This window comes from Colletotrichum truncatum, assembly GCF_014235925.2.
Source record: "Colletotrichum truncatum strain CMES1059 chromosome Unknown Contig_0001, whole genome shotgun sequence".
NCBI lineage: Eukaryota > Fungi > Ascomycota > Sordariomycetes > Glomerellales > Glomerellaceae > Colletotrichum > Colletotrichum truncatum.
Genome location: NW_027222398.1, coordinates 9,079,951 through 9,101,333, shown reverse-complemented (window position 1 = coordinate 9,101,333; position 21,383 = coordinate 9,079,951). Strand labels below are relative to the sequence as shown.

Sequence of the window (21,383 nt, the reverse complement as noted above, 5' to 3'; positions counted from 1 at the left end):
TCCTACGGGGAGAGACGGAATTGAGGCAATACCGCAAAGCTGGCTGAATAACGTGCACAAAAGAGGGTATGGAGATATCCTCGATGTTGAGAAAGGAGGTTCCATGTTCACACTGATTCAAACATGTGACGCTAAGCGACATTTGGCGGGTGGGTTAAGCCCCAAGAGGCAAATTGTGGGACACGATGACGATAGTGAACCCCCCTCCAACCATCCGTCAGCACAGGTCGAGTGGCGGGTGGCCTACCTGCCACTTGGTCCGGGCTCCCTAAAAGACCCCCCAAAAAACCCCCCCCACTGAAGTTTTTCACTGGAACCTTCTGCCCTAGGCAACGTGGATCCGCGACCACTGTGGAATATGCTGTCACCTGAGCTGTTGCAGCCTGGCATGGGTTAGGGCGAGTTGCGGTTACCTAAGCCACAAGGAATGGCCGAGGTGAGCCAAATTAACATGGCAAAAACGGACTGCAAGCTCACAGTGCAGACCGCTACGGCTAATTGTTCAGCCTTTTCTAGGGCCGTGGTGTGAAAGTATGGCAGGGGGAAAGAGAGCACAGATGAGGTGGAAGCCAAGGGCAGGTATATGCAGTTATTGGTGGCACAAATAATAAGGTAAGGGTAAGGTCAGGTAAGGTGAGGTAGGTGAGCGGCGGTACGTAACCCCCTGCCCTTTTAGCGCACTACCGACTGGACCTTGCCTGCCACGCAGTCAACTTGAGCTGGGGGGAATACTACGGTATGGCCCAGGGAAGGAGGGTAGGGTGCAGTGGATGGCAGCTTCCCACTGCTGGCTGCACCTTCCTGCCTGCACACACCTGCAACTGCACCTGCCTGCCTACCTGCGCCTGAGCACCTGAGCAACTCCTCCACCAAGTTTCGTCCGAAGTGCCAAAACCTCCTTTGACCACCATCTCAACACGCCTTGACAGTTCGTTACCAAAAGCCACCCTCCATCGTAATACTCTTGACCACCGATTCTGTACTACATCACTACAGCTGCAAAGACCTCATATCGCCCTTTCTTCTTCGTCTTGTCAGCCTCGATTGACGGCCCACTGCAACACGACGTCTTCCGCCCCCTGCAGCGCAGCCCGATTGGAGCCCATTCGGCCTCCATCCTCCTCCACTGACTGGACTGGACCGGACTGGACTCACTACTGCTCTGACGACTGACGACTGACTTGACACCATCCTCGACACTACCACCATCATTACCACCACCACTACTTCACTCCTGCCTTCTTACCTAACAAACGTACAACCTCAACCTACACCTGCCTTAACCCCACCGACAAATAAGAATCATCCCTCCATCTCCTTCACCCGACTGGTGTAAACAACTTTTTTGCGCAACTCCCTTTCACTCGGTGGACCGTAACCGCTGCTTGGTCTGTCCATGCAAACATCATTGCCCTTGGCCTAGCATCAATACAACCTCCAGCCCTTGTTGGATGCGCCTCGTATCATCACATCGCGATGGCACTCCAATATACCGCAGAGTTTCTTATTCACCTGCGCGAATCACCACTGTGTATCAAACCGCCCAATCTGCCACCCGCAGAGGATTGGATGGGGTATGTTGCTACAACAAGATATCACTCGCCTAGCTCCTGTTCTAACTCCAAAATAGACCGCCTCCCGACAATACTCGCCCTCAGAACAATAACAACAACAGTAACAACAACCCCAAGACCCCTGCCGACAGAAGAAGCCACGACAACCCCCTCCTCGACCAGACGAATCGCCGCCCTGGTGTCGACCGCCACGCTTCGCGAAACAGCGCAAGTATGTCTGCTCTCTCTTCTGCATTATCCTTTCCATCAGCGATTTTATCTTTCTTGTTTTTCCCCCCCGTTGCAGCTACTGACTTGAGATTCAATCACAGACCCTGAGGATATTGTCCTTGGACCTCCTCGAACCGCTTTTGCTTCCGCAACCCTGCGAAACAATGCTGGCAAGCCCTTTGAGAACGATAAAGACCTCAAAAACGCTGATTCCCCGAACCGCTTTAATCTCCGTAACCGCAATGGTGACACCCCCGAGGGTGAGCGATTCCGCGATTCAAGGAACAGCAACTTCCGTCGCCGCGGTGACAATGATCAAGACAATGAAGGGTGGAGCACGGTGAAGCCGCGCAAGAGCTTCGGTCATGAGGGCGCTGAGCGTTTTCATGGTCGCATGGGCGCCGGCGGCGGCGATAGGCTCCCCAACGAAAGGCGAACTCGTGACCGTGACGCTGAGGCCAACCGCGAGCGACCTCATCGCAACTTTGACCATCATGACAAGGATAAGGACCACGAGGAGGCTGAGCCAAGACCCCGAAATGGTCTTAACAGGGGCAAGTCAGAGCCTTGGTTCAAGAACGAAAACACCGAGAAGCCTCCCATGACGGCTCGCGAACGCATTGACCGAGCCAAGAGTTGGAGAGATCGAGATAAGGATGCCGCACCTGCTGAGGAGAAGCCTAGCGGCAGAAACTATGAGCGTCGCTGGGAGCGCGGTGATCACCGAGCCGAGCGGGAGCCCGAATGGCTTGACGAACCTGCTGGAGAAAAGGCTGGTGGTCATACCGAGGAGGACTTCAAGAAGTTCATGGAAAGCATGAAGGCGAGCCGCAACGCACCTTCGGCCGAGGACAAGGCGGCAACAGCGGTCGCCGAGGCCGCGATCAAGGCCGAACAACCAGCTGTGGCTTCCGCTCCTGCTGTGGAAATTGGCCCCGACCAGTTCTTCCTCAAGTTCGCTTCTACTGCCGGTCTGGAAGTAGGCTCCCCCAATGAGCCCAAGAAGGAAGCCCCTGCTGCCAAACCCAAGGCCGGTGGCGGCAAGTCCTCGCGCTTCACTTCTTTCTTCAACGCTCCCCAGGATGATCCCAACCGTAGAATGCAGTTTGAGCCCCCGACGCCCCTTGCTGGCCCACCCCTTGCAGGGCCAAGTGCACCAGCTCAAGCTCCGGATACAGAGAAGGAAGCTTTCCAGGCATTGCTCATGAAGTTGCAGCGTTCCAACATCCAGTCTACTTCGACGCCTCCCGCCGCACAACCCTTCCAGGAACCGCCTCCACCTACTCGCGAACATGGCCCATCCAGTTCTGTGGCATCTCCCGAACCATTCCAGCAGTACGGGGGCGATCGTCGCGAGGAAGCTCGTCCTCGTATGCCTCAGGGCTCTATGTCCATGTCGGACATTCTTGCTCCTCGTCCCATGATGCCAAGCCAGCAGCCCGCTGCTCGCCAGGACCAGTTGTTGCAGGAACTCGTTGGGCAACGTCACCAGGCCTCTAGCTCAGGCTCTGGAAGAATGGAGCCGAACCAAGGCCGCAACCTCAGTAACACCGAGTTTTTGATGAACCTTATGAGAGCTCAACCCGAACCCCCACGCACCGAACAGCAGCTTTTGATGCGCATGCCGCAACCTCAGCGTGCTGCTCAAATTCCTCATGCTCAGGAGCGCGAGCCCGACTTTCCTCAGGGCGGGCGCGGCTCCCAGCGTCAGATGCGCGGTCAGGCTCCCCCGGGCTTCATGGACGAAGGATTCCATCACCCCGAGCCTGAAGGCCGCATGCAGCCGACACAAATCCTTCAGCGTGCCCCTCCACCTCCCGGTCTGGACCAGATGAATCCCAACTGGATGCAGGGTGGCGGACCCGGGCCTATGCCTCCTCAACAACGATCCATGATTCCGCCTCCCGGCCTTGCCGGTGGTCCGGGTCGCAATCATCCTATGGGTGGAATGTTCCCGCCCAATTTCCCTCCTGGAGCATTCCCGCCCCCAGAAGCACTGGCCAGTCCTCCGCCTCGCAACATGCCGCCTCCCCCAGGGTTCTTCGGCGGCCCTCCTCCTCCCGGATTTATCCCCCCTCCCGGTATGCCTGGCTTTCCTGGACCTGCAGGGCCTGAGGGCCATGGCTTCCCGTTTGACGGACGCATGCCTCCGCCTGGTGCTGCTCAGGCTTTCCGGAGGCAGTAAATTCCCACACATGGAAATGATTTAGTCTTCTACGCGAAGACGCACTGCCGCAGCACATCAAACGCTGCACTCATCTTGTTCGAGTCTCTACTATAACTGTTCGGATGTGTCCCTGAGAGGATACGATTCGAATTAACACAACGAAAATGTCGATATAACGACGCCTTGCTTGTCGGATTTGCTCAAACAGCACCCCATGTCTAATCCTCTATAATCACAGCCTTTCCAGAAGGACTGGAGAGGACAATCTTTTTGTTTTTGTGTCCAACAGTTTTGCTCTCGGGAAGTATTCACGTCTGCTGCACTGGCGAGCCGACGTTATCCTTGCGAAACAATACAATACCAGAAAGGAGGGTTGGACGAGAGCCTGGTACTACCGATGACTTTGACGGTACCTTCAGGGAGGAAGTAGCTGAGAAGAAAATAAAAAATCGGTTTGATGAACTTCCGGGGGAGGCTGAGATAGGGCGTCGGATCTACTATGGTAGCCATGAATGAAATGAAATGGATGTCTTGTTCCCTCGCTTCCAAAACTGTTACTTTTTCATCCTCATTTGTGACGTGACGTAGGATTCGCTAGCCTTGGTGCGTGATTGTCTACATCTTTGCTTCTAGTCAATAACAGACCATAACAGTACTGTTAACTACTTCCTTGAGGTCTGTTTCACTAAAGCGCTTTTTCTACTAATTAACTCACCAGTAGGTGAATCCCAGAGCACAAAGACAAAGGCTAGTATATGTTACAACCAGTATTTTGTTTGTTGAATTTTTAATTTGATAAACCTAGGCTCCTACATGGACGAAAAATTCGCAGAGAAAATTGGTCCCTGTCTCCAAACCGACACCATTCTCCATCCGTCCTCCGTCCTCCGTCCTCCCTCCACCAAGCACCACTTCCGGTGGGGGAGATATGCCAAGACGAGAACGAGCACTATTTTGCAAAGTGTGAGCCTGATACTCCTCCGAAAAAAAAGAAATATCTATCGGATGTATGCTTCGCTTCCTACATGAAGGCGGGTAGTTTCAACACCAAAGAACGCCACGCTTGCCAGGAAGGAAGGGGGATAAGGGGGGTTGGTGAGTGTTTATGTTTTTGTGGTTTACTTCGGCTTCGCGCGTCCTAAACACTACACGCATATATCGCGGAAGGGTGTGAAAGGGCGTGTCAAAAGTCGTTGGATATCAGTCGCCCGCTTAGTTTTTGTCCTTGCTGCTTTTCTTCATACCCAAGAAGTTACGACGCTTCTTGTCCTTTTCCAACTTGTGCGGCTTTCCGCTGTCTGACGGCGCAGGGGAGGCGCCGCCGTCAGGTACGGGCGCGCCGCTGTTAAGGCTCATGTTGCTCATCTGAGCTGTCGGCGGCGCGACAGGGCGTCCGGGGAGGCCACCAGCAGGGGGTGGTCTGCGGCCTCCCGCCGGCAAGCCTTGCTGTTGTGGAGGCGCCATACCCGCTCCAGGGCGGTTTGCCATGGGGTTTGGCGGAGGAGCTGGGCGTTCGTAAACCCATGCAGGAGCGCGGGGCGTCGGTCGCTCCAAGGGGATGTCGAGCGTGCGCTTGTCCTTGGTGAGATCGCCCACTTGGCGGACGAAGAGTTGCGGGGTAAGCATATGACTTGTCGCCAGGAAAATGTCCTTGCCTTGGCGGGCGGAAACTTCATAGCATGCTCTGCTCTCGCTGAATGTCGCACCACCGGCCATGAACACGAGGAAGCGCTGTCGGTTTTCTGGTGGTCGACGTCCCGCTGCCGCCCAGTTCGGCCTGCCTGCGCGGAGTGAGCCCTGTTGCGAGGCCAAAAGATCCTCGTTGGGATCTAAGGGCGGCTTCACGTAGGGAAACGTTGTCTGATCTAGGGTGCCTCGGCAGAGCTCCTCCAACATTGTCTGCATCGCTGTTTCGAAGCGAGATAGAGAGTATTCTTCGCTGACATCCGCGGGCTTTGTGTTCTTCGTGAATAGAGGTGGTGGAGGGGGCCGGGTGTCTTTTAATCCGTGGACAGGGCGTCCGCCCAGCAGCTCAAGGTTTACTACGATCTCACCATCTCTCTGAGGCAGCCCGGAGTGGGCCAGTAATCGGTTGATATCCTCCATAATGACGCCGTCCCGGTACATCACATAGAGCATAACAAGCCGCAAACGATCGCTTGGTGTGACAGCCTCGTCATCTAAGAGTCGCACAACCTGGTCCAGTATGTTTTTGGGCTTCTTAAAGTCCTCGTCCAGCCCTGTCGCGAGACTTTGCTCGACAGAGGCAATGTCTGGCAGCTTGTGATGCTGAAAGATGTTCATGGCTTCTTGGGCCATGTTGAGATGGAGTGAGTAAGCCTCTTTCATCTCCTGGAACTGCGGCAACCCAGCCAACATGTCCCTAATGGCGTTCAGACTTGTCGTGTCTTGTTCCTCGTTGACGAAGTGAGGGTTAGCCTCCAAGAACTTTCTGAAATCTCCCATGAGTTTATCGATGGTATCCTTCATGTGCCTGTGTCGGTTGTCCACCCAGACTGTGTCTTTATCGGACAATTCCATATCCTTCTCCTCTGCTTCGGGTGTTCCTTCGTTGGTGATCATGTGATACGTCACCTTGTCGCCGTCTTTAATATCCAGCAAGTCGTGAGCCATTGCCTGATAGGTAAACTCGTGCACAAGTGGCGCCATCAAATCCATCGATCTGTCGGTAATGATGAGCGTTCCCGTAGGCCTCGAGCTTTGCGGGGGGAAGTTTTGGTTCCACTGCGCATACTCGTCCAGTTCTTCTTGAACGAAACGGGCAAGATGAGAGCAGAGAACACTAGCCTCGTGCAGAGGATTCTTTGGCCTGTAGTAGCGAACCTTCGGGTACTCGCCCAATGTGACGCACACACCCGTAATCTGAAAACGATGGTAAGCTAGGAAAACAACTTCTCGTTCTGGGGAAAACTTACCTTTTGAGCTAGAATTTTCATGTGACGTGCGACCAGGTTATTGCAGCTTGGGTGGTATAGGATTGGGAAACTCCAAGGGTCTCTGAAAGTGATTAAGTGCGACTCGCGGGGGAAGAAATCAATAGACAAAGTCTCAAAGCCGGCGATACGTTGTTTGGCAGGCGGGCAGTTGTCAATCATGTGTCGAACTCGAGGTTCCAAAACACCAGTCCACACCAGGAAGGATTGTTTGTATCTTCGTCGCTCGAAATCGTTTACGAGAATCTCAGCGATATTCTCTTTAGGCGTCAAGATATAGATGGCGTCCATCTCAGGGTTCATGTCCCTCTTCTGTTCGATACGCTCAATGTCTGTAGGGAGTGGTCAGGGAGGGTGAGACGTAAGGTAGCGGGGTAGGCGATCAGTGAGGCATACTGGCGATGTTATTGTTGAGGATGTCATCTTCCTTAATGACATTGTCTATAACCTTCTTCGAATCTTCGTCTAGTACCAGGACTTTCCACTACAAGCGCCAGTATCATTAGCTTGGGCTGAACACATACTCGTCAGAGGTTGGGTTCTGGGGAGGGGCAACTCACGTCGCCTCGTGTGATATTCTTGATGGTATCGATGATAACTGTGCCGAGCAGTCAGCCTCTGGACCCGAGCTTGTAGATTTGTAGCGCAAGGAGCTATGGTATAACGGCCACAGCAGGACGAAGCTTACTATCATGGAGCTCCTGAAGCGTGGAGACACCCATCGTGGCGACTGGCCGCGTGGGCAGCGACTCGATGGACTCGGTGCGGGAGAGGAGATGTGGCAGTCGCTACGAGGCGGATCGATTCACAGAGGCACCCGGTGCAGAGTGACGAAGTGAGTACGATGCACCGTTTGGGGCCCGAGGTAGGCAGGTTGACGTCGAGCAAAGTGGCGGGCGATGTTGGAATGCGCGGTGTCGCTGAGTGGGATTCGAGGCCAGAGAGGAATGGAAGTCCGGGCGGGTTGGTGTCTCTGTCCGAAGAGGACGTGTGGAGTGTCTGTGTCGTTGGAAGACGAGTCCTAGGTGCTGCGGTGTCCAGCCGGCAAATGTCCTTTAGTCTGGCGGGGTTTCAAAATGGAGGGAGAACCGGTCACAGCGGTGGAACTCTCAATGCTCCGGGCCACGAGTCTGAGCATGCGGGAAGACTACAAGGCAAGGTCCGGTAAGGTATGCTATGCCGCTCGGGGGTAGTAAGGAAAGGTAGGGGAAGGTGGTGTAATGTGGTGGGTGAGGTAAGTACGCAGGATTCTTGGGCGGCCAGAGTTAGCGGGGGGGGCCTGCAAGGTTGGGTATGATAAGGTGACCTGACTGCAGTTCCACCACCGCCGCACCGCACCGCACCGCACCGCTACTTTCCACTTTCCTCAGTTGCTGCAAGCCTCAAATTGAGTGTGTAGCCGCTGGACTGGCGGGGCCGCTGGGTAGGACCCCTCGCTAAAGTGCCCATATGCAGTCCCGGATCCTTGGCTTGTCTTTCCTGTCTGCGTAAGGTTTCTGCTCCCTATTCCTAGCGGCGTTCCCCCACCTTCGGCCCCCATTTGCAGGACGAATGAGGTCACCGCCTTTGCATTTCTTACAATTGTTCCTTTGAAGAACCGACAACCGGCAAACCTGTAACCCCTCCTCCTCTGAGCATTGGGTGCACGATATATTCTCAATATCGCATGGATGATGGTTGTTTGGGTACTCGACAATCCCCTGTGCGTTTCAAAACTGCTCGCTACCCATCTCCTTGTTCTTTTCCCAATCTCATGCTTGTCTGTTATTTTGAGACCAGCTGACGACGAAACCATTCGTTCGTAAATCATTCCCATTCGTGCAGGCCTATCAGCAACCAATCAGGCCTGTTTAAAACCCTCATGTCACCTATATTTCAAACTCAATCGTTTAATAGAACATGGTTTTTTTTACGGGTTATTTATGATAATCGAGATTGTTTGATGCATTCAGGTCAGGTACAGAGTCTCATCGTGGATCATTATTTTCATATTCACGTATACACGTGTGAGCAAACCGACACAATGTTAGTCGGCATCTTGAGCTACGGTAACTCAATACCATAAAAGAGTGATAATGCAGTGCGACACCAAATAAAATGGCAATTGATATAACCACAAACCATTGATTCTCCCTCAGGTTATAGAAGAAAAAGTGCATATCTATTGGGTATCATTGAATATCAACCGGTTCCGAGATATCTATCCATGTCTTCGCTGCCATAAAACATCTGTCGCAACCTCTCAGCCTTCTTCTTGTCATCTTCAGCCTTCTTCCGACACTGTTTCGCATCCAACTTTTGGGGCTTCTTTTTTTCAACTCTGCCCTTCAGCTCCTTTGGGACCTCCAGTCCCAAGCCAAAGTTGTTTTCTTTTGGCTTTGTCTTGAGGGGATACTGCATTCCTTGACCAGTTGAACCAAGGCCTTTCCGGGAATCAGGGTCCCAGCCGTGCGATGTTAGGTACGTCAAACCCATCCGTGACCGGTCTAGGGCAGATGGGGGATGCGAATGAGTGAGGCACACTTGATGGGCGATGGACGCCTCGTGTTTCTGTCTAGCAGTGGCGTCCTTCCTTCCGCTGTCCCCTTTACTGAGTTCTTCTACGGCTTCTTTTTCGAGTGGCAAGTCGCAGACGGCGCATACTCTCGCCTCTAGGATCAGTGCTTCTGTAGACCCCTTCTCGCCCGGGAGGACCAGGTTAAGATAGAAGTCGCCTATAGATGAACCGGATTTTGTGGTTTTCTCTGGTGAGGTGGTATGGAGTGTTGGGTCAGTGGCTTTCACGAACTGGATGGGCTTGCGCTGGATGCCTGCGCCAAAGGGCCTCTTATGATGAAGCGGGACGTCGTAGTCGTCGCCATATTCATTGTCGACATCATCTTCTCTCTGCATCTCAGTGGCGATCACTCTGTATAACTCTTACACGAGAGTGCAGGAGATATATAGCTCTCCACAGATTGGAAGTAAAGTTGATTATGCTGGGGATTGAGATGAGAGGGCGCTGATGGAGAATCGTTGATGAGGCGTTCCACACAAAAGCACTAGGGGTTGGAGATTATGTCAGCATACCCGCAGCGGCCTCTGTTTCCTGCAAGTTTTGGCCTCTAGTTAGCGCGCCGTGGGAACGCCCAATAGCGCTGCCGGCCCTGCGGCACTGCGGCCCTGCCCCTGTCGCAGTTTGGATCATCCTCTGACGGCACATTAGGAATTCCACTTTTTCTAGAAACAATGCTGGGTGGCCTCGTCACAGCCTCCACAAAGAAGCTTGTGCTAGCGAATTGCCAAACTCGAGATCAACCCCCGAAGTCCTTTCCTCCCGAACCCCTCAGCATGCTCTACTGCTACCTGTAGAGAACGACAAGCTCTAAATACAACTCCTACCGTGGTCACTCGTTCACTCACACGCCATGCTCATCGACTATCTGGGTTACTTCTTCCAGGTTGGGCCCCCAGCATGGGCTATCAATAACTGGTGGCTCATTCTCAAGACAGTCACAACGATCGTTATCATCACAATCATCAAGCTATGGACTGCCGGTTCGAGCAATTCCTCCGAGCGGAATATGCACGGGAGGGTGGTAATGATAACAGGCGGGACGTCCGGCATAGGTGCCCGGGCGGTCTTCGAGCTGGGGCGGCGCGGAGCACAGGTAGTACTGCTCACACAAACCCCCGTGTCGGACCCCTTTCTCGTCGAATACATTGGTGATGTGCGTGCGCAAACCAAAAACGAGCTCATCTACGCCGAGCAGGTCGACCTCTCTTCCCTACACAGCATCCGAAAGTTTGCGACAAAGTGGATTGACAACTCCCCGCCGCGGAGGCTGGACATGATTATTCTCTGCGCCGCGACCATCACGCCTCCCGGTAAGAAGAGGAAGCTGACGGTTGAAGGCATTGAGGAAACGTGGATGGTGAATTACCTCGCCAACTTCCACCTCCTTTCAATCCTGAGCCCGGCCATCAAGGCACAGCCCTTCGACCGCGACGTCCGCATTATCTTCACGACATGCTCCTCATATATTGGCTCGCCGCCACTTAACGATGCTCTCAGTAAAGAAGGCTGGTCCCCCGGTGCGGCATACAGGCAGAGCAAGCTGGCATTGATGGTATTTGGCAAGGCGTTCCAGAAACACCTGGACGCTTACAAGCGACCGGATCAACTGCCAATGAACTCCCGCGTTATATTCGTGGATCCTGGGTTTACCCGCACGCCAGGAACGCGGCGCTGGCTTACGCGCGGCTCGCTGTGGGGACTTTTTGTCTATCTCGCCGCCTATTTCGTGCCGTGGTTGTTTCTCAAGAGCCCCGATCAAGGTGCGCAGTCATTGCTCTTTGCCGCCATGGAACCGGCACTAGGTCGTGGCGCGAGCGGTAGACTAATCAAGGAATGTCGCGAGGTTGACTTTGCGCGTCTGGATGTCACCGACGAGGAGATGGCCAAGAAGCTATGGGAGGAGAGTGACAAGCTGATTGAGAAGACGGAAAAGGAGCAGGCAGTTGCTAGGGCAAGGCAGAAGAAGGCAGAGGAAAAGAAATCCCAGGAAACCAAAGAGGCGGAGAAGGCTAAAGAGGTCGAGTCTCTCGTCGATGCCATCAAAAAGGGAAAGGAAGCCCAAAAATCAAAGGGTAAGAAGAAGACCAAAAAGGATACCTGAGGGTACCAGGATCCAGATACGAAGTTTAAAGAAGAAAAAACAATAGACTAGTTAAAGAGCAAAATTGCTTATCTCTGGCTGCGTGATGTCTATTCAACATTGCCTCGTCTCATTCTCACCTCAGCTGCAACCACAGCTCCAACTCACGCTGTCTCCAAATCCGGGGCCCCCACCAAACCTATAGCGTCGGCTTTCTCAGCGAGCATCGCACGGTCGATCCGGGGGTTGGGGAAGCTTCCCCGCAACATCAAAAATGACGACAGGGCCTGTCAATGAAATTTCTGTATCATTGATAAAACTTCGAAAGAGCCCAGCACGGTCATATACAACCGGTACTGTCTGACCCAGAACATGCTCAACGCCGCCACCGCTGCCACCGCACCGACAGCGATGACGAATCACACCGCAACGCTGCCGCCTCCTCCAAGGCCTCTTCACCTCCAGGCCACATGGGAACGACAAGCCGAGGCAGCGCAGCAGAACGCTTCTGTCAGGCATCCCGTATTCTTTACCGAAAGATTGCGGAGACCGCCCATGGTTCTGAACCCTGGGATGGGACTCAGCCCGGTTGCGCATGGCTACGTCTATCAGGACGGACGGAGGGCTGACGGGACCATGGCGCCGAAGCTATGATCATCAAAATGGCTTCTCAATGGATAATATTCTGTGTTTTCTTAAGAACCGATATGTCTGATTGATGAAACACACCCTGAATCTGGTGAGTTATGGAATGTGGCGCGGCAGGACTTGCTTAACATAGAACTAGGGAACTTAACATGACTTGTTTGGGGAGGCTACGGATAGAGAACTGTAGAGGAGTTTATTGGTTGGTGATTTGGGAGTTGCATCTTGGACTATCATATGGAACGAAGGCGACTATGTTGAATTGTGTGTGTGTCTGGATAAGTGGTTGATACCATTGACCGTAGCGTCGCAAGTGTACCGATATCAGTTTCCGCGACCTTACTGCGGCGCGGCTTATCTTGGGAGACTATGGGTATTGTTTTCATAGCAGGAATTGGATACGATTTCGGCCATCGTAATGCTGTTCAATGACCCAGTCTCGACAGTTTCAGTACGATGCCAAAGGTACCAGAAGCCCTGTCGACGAACCCACACAACAGAAAGCGAAGCAATGTCCCATAACTTTTCTTCTGGGTCTTAATCGGCACGTCAAGCTTGATTACGTATCACTGGCACGGCATTCAGATATCCTTTCAGCGGCATAACAGCACTTGGTCAATAAAGAAAAGGTCATGTATATTTGGCTGCGGTTCTGAAAACCACAAGCGACCACTGTAGGGATATGTAGCTGAGGGCGATGCCCGTTGAGGTTGTTAACAAAGAAATTAAGGCCGTCCTGTTTTGCTTCCCAAAAAGTAATGTTCCCGTTCGCCGTTCAAACCGTTGCCCAATCTGGAAATAGAACTCTACACCATCGATACAAGCCATCATCTGCGCCCGTCGTCACACACACCCGCTACCCTCAGTTCTTGACCGCGATCACGATCGCCATGATGATCAGGATGACAACCAGCGCGAGGAGCGCCATTAGCTTGACATTCTTCCACCACATCTTCCTCTTGAGACCGCGGCTGCGCACACGGAACTCGCGGGCGCTTCCACCCAAGCGGTCGGTCTTGTCAACCAAAAGATCGATGCGCTCGCCACGCTCCAACAGACCTTCAATGTTGCGCGTCATGATGCCCCTGACATCGTCAATCTCGCGTTGAACATTGGAGATAGCATCGTCCTTGCCGCCGCTCGTGGTGCCATAGTCAACCATGAACTTCTTGAGCTGACTGTTATAACTGCCGGCGCCATAGTTGGGAAGCTCGGCGTAGTCGGTAGACTCGGCGGGAAACTGTTCGAAGAAGCGGCGGCGGATCTCGAAGAGGAAGCCAAAAGGAATGCGACGACCGAGCGAGGCGTCGGCGATGACGAGGAAGGTGAGTCCGCCGGCTGCAGGATGACCTGGGTGATCGGAAGGCGCCTCGGCGATGTAATGAATGTGATGCGAGCCGTGCGTGTATGTCAGCTTCTGGGGGCTGTTGTGCTCGATCTTAGGGAGGATGAGAGAGGCGAGAGATGAGGTTTGCGATGAGGCAGATGTTGTGCATTCGCTGAGAATCGTGGTGTTGTGCGCTATGCACGAGCTGTTGTCTGTCAGTCCTCTTCTGCCCTCAAAATCTGTGAATTTGCCGCGCCGACTCACTAGAGCAAGGGGGTGATGGGGGTCGATGAGGAAGCCATGGCGATTGACACAGGATGACCCAAAGGACCCAAGTATGTTATCTTGAGAGTATTGATCGAGCCGTAGTATGGGCTTTAGAAACGAAGGCAGCGATACTCAATATGCGACTGGGGGTTGCGTACACAGGCGGACGGGTCGGGCAGGATGCAGGCTTAAGGGCGTGGTGGGCGCTTGTCGCAGAAGAGCATCGAGGAAGAGGGAATGCGTGATGACGACGGTCAATCGGAGACGGATGCGCTAAGCCGGAGTGGGGCAACCCACGGTCACCAATGCAGGGCGAATAGGATTGCTTTTTGATAAGAAAGAGTGACAGGGGGGCTTTCTTATCGTACCCAAAATTTCCCACTACCTCAACGCGGGTTCAGAGCGTTTGGCGCGCGGAGGCAAAAGGTGGGCATTTAATTCTAACTACCAAGTTTGCCTCTCGAATACAACAAGGCATATCTCTTGCATATCGCCTGTCATGACCTTTTGGTCAAAACATAACCCACCATGAGACCATTTTTGCGAGCCGCAGCTTTTTGCGCGGCGAGGAGTCGTATTGCACCGAGCCGTGGCTTCGCGACATCATGCCCGGCTGCTTTCAGAGTGAGCAGCTCTCTTGGTCCAGTACACTGTATCAATTGCAAATACTGATGCTAGAGATTGAATATAGGAAACGGCTTTAAACATGAGATCTATATCAAACCTTCATAAGCCGTTGAAGGCCCCAAAGAGCAAATACGAGACCTTCAGGGCCATGATCCTTTCCCAGTTCAACGTCGTATTGGAGAAGATGGGCGGTTACTCGGAAACAAACAGAGAGTACCGCAGCTTTGGCATCCGTAGCGAGCATGGGCTTAACAACGAGATCCAACTTTTCCGCGAGACAATACAAAAGTCGATACACATGGCGAACAAGGGCGCAACGCTGCGCAAGGAAAACCCGCTGTTTTGGACGTTGCGCAATGCGTTTATCCGGGGCGATGTAAAGGGGCTGACATCTGAGTTGCATTATTCGTTCCAGAGCTTCATGATGCGCTCGAAGCTGTCTAGGTCGACTGCCAGGCAGAAAAAGTTAGCCGACATGCGGTTTCCGATGGAGTGGTTTCCTGCTACCCGAGCGATGCAGCGTACCATCCATCTCCATGTTGGACCAACAAATTCTGGAAAGACCTACCGGGCATTGAAAGCGTTGGAGAATGCAAATTCAGGCATTTACGGAGGTCCTTTACGTCTCCTCGCTCATGAGATCTACTCACGGTTCCAGGCAAAGGGAAAGCCCTGTGCCATGGTCACGGGGGAAGAGCAACGTATACCGGAAGATGAGGATAACTACTTCATCAGTTGTACCGTCGAGATGACGCCCCTGAATCGCATGGTCGATGTTGCGGTGTTGGATGAAATTCAAATGATTGGCGACAAAGAACGGGGGTGGGCATGGACGCAGGCTTTACTCGGTGTAATGGCGAAGGAGGTCCATCTCTGTGGCGAGGAGCGCGTTGTCGACCTCATCAAATCGATCTGTTCCAGTATCGGTGACAAGTGTATTGTTCACCGCTACCAGAGGCTGAGCCCCTTGCAGACGATGAATGAGAGTTTGGGCAACGATTTGACGAAGTTAGAAAAGGGAGACGCTGTCGTGGCCTTTACCAGAGTCAACTTGCACGGTTTAAAGAACGCCATAGAAGAGGCGACTGGTCGCCGCTGTGCCATCGTCTACGGCTCGCTGCCACCAGAGACTCGAGCCCAACAAGCTGCTCTGTTCAACGACCCCGACAATGACTACGACTTTCTTGTTGCCAGCGACGCCATTGGTATGGGCTTAAATCTTGAAATCAAGCGCGTTATTTTTGAGACGGCAACGAAGCACGACGGGACCCAGTATCGCGTCTTGACGACATCTGAGATTAAGCAGATTGGCGGCAGAGCGGGCCGATACAAGACAGCGAGACAAGCAGCAACACATACAGGTGCCACTGATTCCGGCACTACTGTTGTTGAAGAGAAGAAGATGGGCTACGTTACAACTCTAGACGATGGAGACCTGCCGACCGTAGCAGAGGCCTTTCTGAGTGATATCGAGCCTCTTGAGGTCGCCGTCATTCACCCACCAGCGTTCGTTATCGAACAGTTTGCCGAGTATTTCCCCCCTGACACGCCCTTGAGCTTTATTCTTCTCCGCCTTCGCGAGATGGCTCCTGTTTCAAAGCGATTTGCAGTACACGTCCCAGAAGCCGCGCTCCAAGTTGCCGATGCCATTCAAGAATTCCCCATGACAATCCAGGAACGCATTGCCCTCCTCCACGCGCCTGTCAGTCTTAGGGTCCAAGGTATGGAAGAGATCGTACGGGCGGTTGCGAAGTGCATTTCGACGCGGCGTGGCGGCGCGTTATATGAGATCGAGCCGATCAATCTAGAAATCCTCGACGCCACCCTTGAGGACTTCCAGGGCCAGGGCAGGAAATACCTTCGATCCGTCGAAACGCTGCACCAGGCCATCACTCTGTACCTGTGGATAAGCTACCGTTTCCCGAGTATCTTTGTGAGTCAGACGCTCGCCTTCCACATCAAGGCTTTCGTGGAGGAGAAGATTGAGCACTACCTCGCGCATAACACAGTCTTCAGGTCCGACACGCACCAGCAGCTCCGTGAGCGCCAGCGCAAGGAGGCGTTGGAGCATATGTCCAAGCAGGAAAAGCTCTGGGCGGAACAGAATGAAATTGAAGAGGTCGATGGCGCGGAGGGTATTGAGGCTAGTACCCTCGTCGACGAAGGCCATGAGCAGTGGGGTGAGCCGGGGCACGAGGAGCCCCTTGTTGGAGACGAGAGTGAGTTTGAGGATTTGAAAGATAAGCCGGTTGCAAACGAAACTCCCGTCGATCCTCTCCAGGGTCAGAGAGAATCATCGTCAGTCGGTTGAATTCTCGTATGTAATCATATTGTAAAACCATGGGAAATCATACATACATTTACGGACGGTAGAGGGACAGCATTCAACGGCGCAGCGATGGAATAAGGAGTACTGGGACCGCTTGTACAACATAGAAATCACCACGCTTTGAAGAGAAAAAGAAAGCGCCACTCTAGGATATCTTAACATCTGCCTTCATAGGCCATATTTTTACCCAACTCACTGTTTCGCCCAGTCTTGGTTGTGCTTCAGTTCCGCTTTTGGAGGGAGAACCATGCCGCGTCAGCATAGCTAGCTGCCTCCGAACCGCAATACCCCAAGCTCCCAGCACCCCGCATCCAAGCTCAGTTACCTCACTGACCCCACCATAACCTTACCTTGGCTTGGAGGGGCAAACAGCTCCTCGGCCAACCTCCAAGCCCGATTTCCAACTTCTACACCTGACAAACCGTTGTCAACCTTTCACACACCCGCCCACATCTACAACTTATTTCAAAAACCCAGGGAAAACACTCGCGCAAAAATGTCGTCAACAAACCCCGATCCCTCGGCCTCAGCCCCCGCCTTCATCCCTCTTGAAGCGAACCCAGAGCTCATGACGACGCTCCTTCACAAGCTCGGCCTTTCGTCCGCTCTTGGGATCCACGATGTCTTTTCGTTGACAGACCCGGAAATGCTCTCCTTCATCCCACGGCCCGCGCTCGCTGTGCTTCTCGTATTCCCTGTTAGCGCCGCCTACGAAAGCCATCGTCTGGCGGAGGATGCCCTGCTGGAGGAATACAAGGGTAAGGGACCGAACGAGCCGGTTATCTGGTTCCGGCAGACGATCAGGAACGCGTGTGGCCTTATGGGATTGTTGCATGCTGTGGCAAATGGTCCTGCGAGGGAGTACATCGGTACGTCTTCTTTACCCGCCCACTCTCCTCCTCCTCCTCCTCCTCTTCCCTCGTGCCAAAAGCTCGCGAGCTGATTGTCTTGATTGGCACAACAGAAAAGCCATCTGATTTGAACACCCTCATTGAGAACGCCGAACCGCTCGATCCCGCTGGTCGCGCACAGCTCCTCGAGAACACGCCTGCGCTGGCGACAGCTCACCGCGAAGCCGCATCGCAGGGCGCCACCGAGGCTCCCCAGGCACAGGACGACGTTGACCTGCACTACGTCTGCTTCGTGCGCGGTAACGACGGCACGCTCTGGGAGCTTGACGGCCGTCGCAAGGGACCTCTGGCAAGAGGTCAACTCGAGGATGGCGAGGATGTGTTGAGTGAGAAGGCGCTTACCTGGGGACCTCTGAAATTCCTTGAGAGAGAGGGCGCCGACTTGAGGTTTAGTGCCGTCGCGTTGGCTGGATCGCTTGAATAAAGAAGCAAGACGTGATGAGAATAGTTTATTAATATCTGTCGATTCGGATGGGGAACAGCACGACTTGGGCGTTCAGGTTCGGTTTGAATGCAGTCACTCGCGCAAAGTATCTGCCATGAAAGGTGACTAGGTTGTATTTTGTTCCAAGGATATGCTCAGGGGAAGGCTACTCGTAATATAGGGGTATTCTCGCCATTCACTCCATGGTTCCGAGTCCAGCGTCTCATTTACTTTCCGAATTTCCAAAGTCGCGGTGATGCGTCCTTTGGCTCGGGCCTCTGCCACAGCTTGCCATCTGTTTTCTGCTCCTCTTCCCGTTTCTCGTCCAGGGTAGAATGAGGCTCTTGAGGTTCAGCCTCGGACGAATTCGAGGTTCCTTCAGATTGCTGGGACGATAGGCCGTTGAAATTAACGTCTGTTATGATGTCAGGTGTGCCTATTGGTCAAGGAAGATGTGGACTCAAACCCCTTTCTGCAACCTTTACCAACCCGGATGACTTTCTTCGTATTCGCGACATTGTTTTATACTCAGTAGATGGCTTCAAGTCTGCCTGGTAGTCTCCAGTCATCGTTCTAAACTCCGTCTTCGATTTCCTGTGGGAGTTTGCAAGATCCACAAGACAAGTGACTTCTTCTTGGCTCAACACAGGGGCAGGCTTTGTTTGTTGATTGATGCTCGTAGCATACCGAGTAGAGGGCCAGTTCGAAAATTTCACATCAACACTTCTGTCATTGAGTGTTTCTGGGGTGATGGGGGTTTGGCTTGGTGCCAACTCGATGAAACTTGTGTGGTCCCCAGCAGGTGTTGGCAACAGCTGGCCGTAACCAAACTGATTTATTTCAGCACCAGGCTGAGGCTCGCGTGGACCCCTGTTTTCAACTATAGGAACACCATTATGTTCGGTGAAGAAGGGTTCCTAGCCATGATGCTCATCTGGGTGTTGGGGCGTCTGGCCAGACCCTTGGGGGTTGGACATCTTCACCATGGGAATGTAATTATTTGGATGGAGAATGCCTTCTCAACTCCAACCTGGATGAGAGCTGCCAAGAGAATCTTTGTAAGGCCAAAAAAGGAGAAAGGGTTTATCCGAATAAGGTATTGACCTGGGAGAGGGGTTAAGATGTCGGGAGTTCGGGCATGTAGTTTTGGGAGGGAGATTTTGTCCAAAGAGTGCAAAGCACTCTCAAAGCAATTGGTACGAGGCTCTTTCCTCATGCCATGTTCTCAGTGCCTCTTTCTGACATTTGTTACTTGGACCCAATGGGCACTTTCCAATATTTTCCTCCATTGCGAGCATAATCCAGAAGGAGGCACCATAGCTTCCTAAAGATGGTCAACCAGCTGTCCAGCGCTAAACAACAATCCTGTCGCACTTTTCTATGGCAATTGTCATCCTACGCTCAAATAGACGATGCATCAGGAAAGACGATGGTTCCACGCCAAGCACCTCTGTACTAACTAGGTATGTTAGGCTCCTTGCCTTACAATCTCATGTTAGACATCAGACATCATGACATAGCGCTCCCAAGCTAAATTCACGAGACAGCGTTTGCCTTCAGAATACAGGGTGCATAAATATGCGCAATGGAACGCGCCCAAACTTTAACAAGCTGTTAATAGTTCCACAACAATCTGCAGGGGCGCGATTTCTTGCTGGCTAGTCAGATATACTGACTGACGGGGCCACGCACTTGTGGAAGTTCCTTTAACCTAAAGCCAGCCAAATTGCGGTGGCCACCAGAACGAATATTGGGGGATATTTAAGCCACTCCGAGGTGGTAAGTAGCGCTTTAAACCGTAGCCAATGTCCTTTTTGAAGGCTGACCTTCCTGAAGACAGCTCTAGACTTGACCCAGAGTATTGGTTTTTGGACTGAGTAGCCACGCGCCAGACACAACTAAGGCGGCGCCACAACACATGCCCGTAGCAATCCCAGGACGGACATACGCTCTGGGAAAACCTTGCATGCATCACGATAATTCCCTCCGGCCATTGACATGCTTCAACGCAAGTACCAGTGCGCAGGATCCTTAACGGTTTGTCTCACAAGGCAAGCACTGGCAGATGGCTTTGCTTTCAAAGCATATTTCTATTCGAGCCAGCGGACTTCGGATTGCTTGGGGAGCATTGCGGACGCTGAAGAACGGAAGGCGGACCCCAGTTGGGGGTTGACATGCCCGCTCAGACGCTTCAGCGTCTAGACGCCGGACAGCACGATGCATCATCCGAGCGCAACCGATTGGGGGGGCGCTGAGATTACGGCGGCACTCGCTGATAGAGGAAAGGCGGTAGAGACGGCGCATCGTCGGTGTATTCGCCTTCCCGCTTCTGAACCTTCATATCCGATCCCCTCGAGTATGTTTGGATCTCTTTTAAGTTCACCTAGCTATTTGCACTGATTCAGTCCTCTAGAGAGAAGGAAGTCGAAAGCAGGGGCCAGTAACAAAAGCAACGATGATGCCCTGTGCCTCGCAGATGAAAAGTTGCTTTCCGTACGGTGGGTTTAATCGGATAATGAGACCATAGCTTTACGTGAACAAAGATCCGAGCCGGGAGGCCCGAGAAGAAAAACGGCTGATTGATCAAAGAAAAACCAAAGCAGGCAATGCAGGAATGGTTTGGATTGAGCCAGGTTACGGTGTTCCACGTGGTGGCTGGTCGCCGCTAACAGTTAAAAGCAGATCGTTGCATCCCACACCGAGAGCTTACCTGCATCTGGAAAACAGTTCATCGAGGTGGTAATTTGACGTATTCACGAGACGCGGGATTTGCCGTAAAGCGGGAGTTGCGAGCGGAGGAGGCCGCACGCTACATCAGAAATAGAAAGCAATCGGCTGGAAGCCGATGGGGAAAGCCGGCGTAAAGAATCAACCAATCGTCTGTACATCAAAAGTGCTTGGGGGCATAGAATCGAGTCCAATTAAAGTGACATGTTGTGTTTGTCTTCGTTGACTCAACAGCTCTTATATGATGGTCAGGCGAGAATTGTCTGCATTCGGCCGCAATACTAACGGCGAACCGCTTCTCGTCGTATTGGTTGGTCAGTGGTTCACTTTTTAAAGCTTGAAGGCTCTGGATGATTTCAGACAATGGGGCTCAAATAAGACTTGTGCATGAGTAAACGCAGCTTGATTCGTAGGGAAGGGGGAAACTGTTGCACCAGAAGGAAGCTGCAAAAAGGAATAACAGCTTCGTAGACGCAGGCTAGACGCACGTAACAGAAAACCAATGAGCAGAATGACTAAGCATCGGTTCCTCCGAGGTGCAAACCGCAACAGCAACAACAACCTTGCGGTCCATTCTTTTCCGT

At 52.8% G+C, this 21,383-nt stretch overlaps 8 protein-coding genes across 8 annotated transcripts; 5 read left to right on the top strand and 3 right to left on the bottom strand.

The window, feature by feature from the left end:
- Positions 1-1,476: 1,476 nt before the first annotated feature.
- Positions 1,477-3,969, top strand: CTRU02_202523 (uncharacterized protein; the record flags this gene model as incomplete). Its single annotated transcript, XM_036719937.1, has 3 exons — positions 1,477-1,574; positions 1,631-1,785; positions 1,886-3,969. The coding sequence occupies 3 exons, from the start codon at positions 1,477-1,479 to the stop codon at positions 3,967-3,969; spliced, it is 2,337 nt and encodes a 778-aa protein (XP_036588639.1).
- A 1,194-nt stretch (positions 3,970-5,163) lies between these two features.
- On the bottom strand, positions 5,164-7,627 carry CTRU02_202522 (Sec1 family protein; the record flags this gene model as incomplete). Its single annotated transcript, XM_036719936.1, has 5 exons — positions 5,164-6,834; positions 6,888-7,237; positions 7,302-7,389; positions 7,466-7,503; positions 7,594-7,627. 5 exons carry the CDS (start codon positions 7,625-7,627, stop codon positions 5,164-5,166), a joined length of 2,181 nt encoding a protein of 726 aa, XP_036588638.1.
- A 1,459-nt stretch (positions 7,628-9,086) lies between these two features.
- CTRU02_202521 (g-patch domain-containing protein) lies at positions 9,087-9,797 on the bottom strand (the record flags this gene model as incomplete). The annotated part of the gene is made up of 1 exon (XM_036719935.1): positions 9,087-9,797. One exon carries the CDS (start codon positions 9,795-9,797, stop codon positions 9,087-9,089), a length of 711 nt encoding a protein of 236 aa, XP_036588637.1.
- Positions 9,798-10,312: 515 nt separating this feature from the next.
- On the top strand, positions 10,313-11,563 carry CTRU02_202520 (oxidoreductase C19A8.06; the record flags this gene model as incomplete). The annotated part of the gene is made up of 1 exon (XM_036719934.2): positions 10,313-11,563. The coding sequence occupies one exon, from the start codon at positions 10,313-10,315 to the stop codon at positions 11,561-11,563; it is 1,251 nt and encodes a 416-aa protein (XP_036588636.2).
- Positions 11,564-11,914: 351 nt separating this feature from the next.
- CTRU02_202519 (uncharacterized protein) lies at positions 11,915-12,196 on the top strand (the record flags this gene model as incomplete). Its single annotated transcript, XM_070204051.1, has 1 exon — positions 11,915-12,196. The coding sequence occupies one exon, from the start codon at positions 11,915-11,917 to the stop codon at positions 12,194-12,196; it is 282 nt and encodes a 93-aa protein (XP_070062633.1).
- An 853-nt stretch (positions 12,197-13,049) lies between these two features.
- On the bottom strand, positions 13,050-13,816 carry CTRU02_202518 (Vesicle-associated membrane protein 714; the record flags this gene model as incomplete). The annotated part of the gene is made up of 2 exons (XM_036719933.1): positions 13,050-13,719; positions 13,779-13,816. 2 exons carry the CDS (start codon positions 13,814-13,816, stop codon positions 13,050-13,052), a joined length of 708 nt encoding a protein of 235 aa, XP_036588635.1.
- A 493-nt stretch (positions 13,817-14,309) lies between these two features.
- On the top strand, positions 14,310-16,719 carry CTRU02_202517 (ATP-dependent RNA helicase suv3; the record flags this gene model as incomplete). Its single annotated transcript, XM_036719932.1, has 2 exons — positions 14,310-14,405; positions 14,473-16,719. 2 exons carry the CDS (start codon positions 14,310-14,312, stop codon positions 16,717-16,719), a joined length of 2,343 nt encoding a protein of 780 aa, XP_036588634.1.
- A 514-nt stretch (positions 16,720-17,233) lies between these two features.
- CTRU02_202516 (ubiquitin carboxyl-terminal hydrolase) lies at positions 17,234-18,072 on the top strand (the record flags this gene model as incomplete). The annotated part of the gene is made up of 2 exons (XM_036719931.1): positions 17,234-17,606; positions 17,702-18,072. 2 exons carry the CDS (start codon positions 17,234-17,236, stop codon positions 18,070-18,072), a joined length of 744 nt encoding a protein of 247 aa, XP_036588633.1.
- Positions 18,073-21,383: the final 3,311 nt, after the last annotated feature.